Raw genomic sequence first — 4901 nt, 5'->3', positions numbered from 1 at the left:
CCCATGTAAAACTTCTTGTTGCTGTTGTTGTTGTTGTTGTTGCTGTTGTTGTCTATTGTCACGTGCCCTTATATTCTCCGTGATCATATGCCTCTCAAGGGTTGGTACATCAATTCCAGCTTATCAACCAATTAATGTAAACTTTGATTCGTCATCTTTAAGGAGAATTCAAACACAGCTCGCTTAATGAAGTTCCAGAAAGAAATTACTGTCTCTAGTGGAAAATCAAGAAAACTTGCAGCTTGCATGAATTAACTTTACTGTTACGAGAGCTCAAACAATTCACACGCACGTTTTGATACCAGTATTCTCTCACGAAAATAAATCTCTTAGTATGATCATAATGCTATTCGTAAATTTTAAGAAGAAGTGAATAACAGATACCTGTAAATTAAAGCGGGTAAATAACACTAAGAGAGTCGTCAATTAAAAGAGTTCATAGAATAGCTGAATGAGTAGAAAATCCATTATGAGCATTAAGCTGGATATCTAAACAAAGAATACTAACATTGAGGCTACTGACAGTGCAAAAGTGTTACTGTATTTTTGGAAACATTGCAGTTGTTGCAAAATTGATAAGAAGAGAACAAGGGACGAGTATCTTCCCAAAGCAATTCGACCAGCATTTGCTGGCAGGCATTGTTCATTATAGGCCTACGTGCAGACGTTATGGCACGGTCATCATCATTGAAGTGGCCGGAGTATTTACCTTGACATAATTTCCGTTGGATGCAAGACACCATGCCGGTTCTGTCATGTCAAAGTCTTAACAATCTATCCCGATCGTTCTGCTTGTCAAGGGACAGAACCTCTTATTAATGTATGATTGTCATGAAAAGCTCTCTTGATATCTCTTATAGGGAAAGCAGTTCCATACAAGTACCCTTCATCATCTGTCTCGAATTAATATCATATCAACTTCACATAGTGCAGAAGGTGGAGATCAAAATTAAAGTTTTCAACAAGTAAATCAAAATTGATTTGAAAGATAAAAAATAGGAAAAAAGCGGTCGGAAGAAAGAATCATCTCCCTTGTGGCCCTGGGGTAAGAGTGGCTGTTTCACGCGATAAGGCGGACTTCATAGCACCGTCAGTACTCTCGGTATCGTACTTTTCCTTCCTCCTCTCTTCCCCTTACTCTTTTTATAGCATGCAGGATGCACGGGCAGCCAAAGAGGAGTACCAGACGCACGCTTTTAGGCGGTTTAAACTAAGGCATAGAATTTTAAATAGATGTGTTGGCTAGCATATTATACAAAATGAAATCCTTAAATTTCACGTTTACATCCAAACAAATGAATGTTATCAAGATTTGTTAACGAAATTTCGTGATAACCATAACTTACTCGCTTTCTAAAGGTTATAAGACGATCGACACAGAGACGCCAATGCATTGAGAGTCATCATAGGTGATCCACTATTAAATCCCGACGACGCGCAGTGTGTAGGCCTAATTGAAAAGAGGTAATTTGGGAACCCTCCAAAAATGGATTTAATATAGTTACTGTAATTAATTGCCGTTATTACTGTCATTCGCATCGTAGAGGACCAAGTGTCAGGTAGCCTGTTTCACGTTTTCCTCCTGTGTCTCCCAACCGGACGTCAGTTACTGGAAGATGTTCTTTTTCCGTGATCACACCTGAGTCGGACACAAACTTCTTTTGGTTGGCGTCGCAGTTGCAGAAGCCGTCACCCTGGCAGGTGCCCGAAACGCCACAGGCGCACATGCCGCTGTTGATGGGCGCTCCTGCCCAGCTCTCGATGATGTTTCCGTTGATATCTGTCCAAAAGCCGTAGGTGCCACCTTCTCGTGATCGAGTCATGAGAACCGCTCCTCGGCAGCGATACTCGAGAGTCTGCGAGCACGCCCGAGATATCGAGGTCAGGGCCCGAAGCTGTTTCACGGTTGCATTGTAGACAGGACCGAGACTAAATTCGCCGGGACCCTCGAATCCGATCACTTTCTTAACTCTCATTTCGGAATGATTCACTACGGTAAATATCTTAGATGTTCCTTCTGGACGGGTCTCCATTTCACACACAACATCGAATGGTTTTCCTCTGCCCAGTGGGTCTATGGCATATACGGATTTCCTCGGTGACCACATGCCCCGATTAAAAATATCATTACATGTTGCTGCATACGGCGGTGATGTTGGTGGAGGCGGTGGGGTTGGTCGAGTCGTTGGCTCCGTGGTCGTCATTGTTGTCGGTCTTGTTGTTGGTGCTGTGGTCGGGCGCGTCGTCGGTCGCGTTGTTGGTCTTGTAGTGGGTTTCGTAGTTGGCCTCGTGGTGGGTCTAGTAGTTGGTCGCGTTGTTCTGACAGGTGGTCGAGTGGCCCTTGGTCTCTTCGGCTTTCTCCGAGGAGGAACGGGACGCGGTGTTACACGGACGGGAGGTGGGCGTTCTTGCGGAGGTTGCAGGGGCCGTTCCTCTTGGCGTCCCTGGGGGCGTTGTTCTTGGCGTCCATGTGGACGTTGCTCTGGGAGTCCCTGCGGGCGTTGTTCTGGGCGTTCTTGTGGGCCTTGCTCGGGGCGTTCCTGCGGGCGTTGTTGTGGATTACCCCCTTGATTTAGTGGCTTCTTTTTCGGTCGTTTAGGTTTGTTTTCAGTATTCGTGCCTGATCTATCTTCTCCTGGCCCACTTCTATCTGGTGTACGCTGATTTTGTGTACTTGCAATAGGTCTATTTTGATTTGGTCGCGGCCTTCGTCGAGGTGGAGGAAGAGTTGGCTCAATGCCGGGTTCTATAGGTGTCAATGTTGGTTCGATCCCAGGTTCTACTTGTGTCTTAACTGGCTCGGTGGCAGCCACGATATCTCCCTCCACGGGATCCTCCTTGAGGGTGCCACCAATCGCCTCAAAAACCTGATTCATCCGATTTTCTAAGGCAGCCAAACGTTCGAACACAGTAGTCAACTGTCGCTCCTGAGAGAAGTAGAAATAATCGAACGTTTCGTACAAGACTTGGTTCTGCATATCAGCTATATCTTGGACTGTATAAGCCCGAAGCTGGCCATCTGTCTCCTTTGCGTAGAAAATGGTCCACAAAAGCATGAAGCAAACAATGAAGCGTGCCATGATGTATGACTTCAGACGTTAATCTCAAAACTCTTGATCCTTTACTATAATATCATTCTTTTAAAGTAGTGAGACTTCAATCAAGAAGAAAGTCGTATGATGATTTGGTGTAGGTGACCGTGAAATTTCCAGGTCTTCTCGCTATGATGGTGTTAGAATTCAGTGAACAACCTTCAATTGTAAGGCGATATACCGATCATTGTCGTCCCTCTAAAACGTCACTAACTCGACATTTCAGTCACGACGCCAAAGTCAAGAATTCGCTGTCACTTAAAACTGAGCGCGACGGCTCGAAGCAGACGATACAACACTCAGGTGACATCATGCTTCAAAACCCGAGGGATACTGCGGAAATTGGTACTGTCTGAGCCAATCACGAGGACTGTATGAAAATGCGTCCGCTCCGTCATACGTCCGTCATTCCCATTGGCTGAAATTAATAACTCTCGTTCAGAGTGCAAATATAACGCATGGTTATCATGTCATATCTCTTGGCATTTTATCAATCGAATTACCCTTGTAAGTCTCAGAACTTTCTTACTCATCGCCGGTCCCATCATCTGCTTGGTATATCAATGATTTGATCCACGATTTATGGGAGAAATCGGGACCTATGTTTACTTTCTTTACAATATAATGATAGAGCACATGTTGGCAATTTGTAGATATACTGGTTAGGATCAGAAAGGTAATTGAAAGATAAGAAAAAGAATAAGTGAAAAGCCGGATGTTTTAAAGTCCAGACAGCATATAATTATTACTCGACACACCGATATAAATTACATGTACGCAAGTATAATTCAGGTGATGCGTAATGAGTGCATACAGGAAGTCGACAATAAATTTGCACCAGACTCACTCCCAGATAACCGATAATTTATTATTGCTGAAACCGAAACATTATAAGAAGTAGTATTAGAAGAAAAATTGAAAAATTTCAATCCTCAGGTGAGACCAAAACGATGACACGATAAAAAATTGTCAAATTTCACCGCAGTAGGACAAATGGCACAGAATGCATGAAATGATAACATTTTGAAATGTTTGTGAAGCTTGATTATGTATTTCAAAGGATTTGATAATAATTTCTATATCTGATGTCCAGAGCCCCGCTATATAAAACTGTGATAACTATATAGCAGCACTATTCCACAGCCAATCAAAGCCAAGAAACCCCTGATGGTTACCACTGCATGCAGCGTTACCATTGATTGGAAAGTTTCCATAGTTTTATGCAACGGAGTAGCCTACTCCTTCAAGTCGTTGTATGTACGGTTAGAAAGAAGTTATCTAAGGGGCAGGACAACACAATTTCATTATCAATTTCATTGCAATTAGTAAAGGAATGGGATGATCATGATCAATTCGTGTAAATTCTGCGATTTATATATATATATATATATATATATATATATATATATATATATATTGAGCAAAGAGATCTCGATGGAAACCCATTTTCTTTGCTCAAAGTTTTCACTATATATACCTGTATATATATATATATATATATATATATATGCATGTATATATATATATATATATATATATATATGTTGTACAGTAGTGCCATGTAGTCGAGAGGCATGTGAATTGAATTGTGCCTTACCGATTATTACCTTCGTTCTCCAATGTTAACACATTTGAAATAATCTCTGTAATTGATCTTGAACTTTTCTCGCTAACCTTATCATTGTACGTTTTATTGACTGTTGCCCTTTTTGTTTACTAAGCAATGATATGCATTGTTAACAAATTACTTCATTTATGCTCCCCTCTCCAGGGGTGAATGTGAAGGCTGAAACACTTACGGGGAAAATG

General features: G+C 41.9%; 1 protein-coding gene across 1 annotated transcript; it reads right to left on the bottom strand.

Moving 5' to 3' along the window:
- Positions 1–1529: 1529 nt before the first annotated feature.
- LOC139716273 (uncharacterized) lies at positions 1530–3080 on the bottom strand. Its single transcript, XM_071627841.1, has one exon. It carries the CDS (start codon positions 3078–3080, stop codon positions 1530–1532), a length of 1551 nt encoding a protein of 516 aa, XP_071483942.1.
- Between the last annotated feature and the right edge of the window lie 1821 nt (positions 3081–4901).

The sequence above is a fragment of the Diadema antillarum genome, unplaced genomic scaffold (genome assembly GCF_040938485.1).
Source record: "Diadema antillarum isolate AM-2024a unplaced genomic scaffold, OU_Dant_1.0 scf00000063, whole genome shotgun sequence".
Classification (NCBI taxonomy): domain Eukaryota; kingdom Metazoa; phylum Echinodermata; class Echinoidea; order Diadematoida; family Diadematidae; genus Diadema; species Diadema antillarum.
The sequence above is the reverse complement of the archived record's forward strand: the minus strand, read 5'-3'. Positions and strand labels throughout refer to the sequence as shown.

Coding starts and splice junctions, on each gene's coding strand:
- LOC139716273 (XM_071627841.1), bottom strand. CDS start 3,080: ATGGCACGCTTCATTGTTTGCTTCATGCTTTTGTGGACCATTTTCTAC.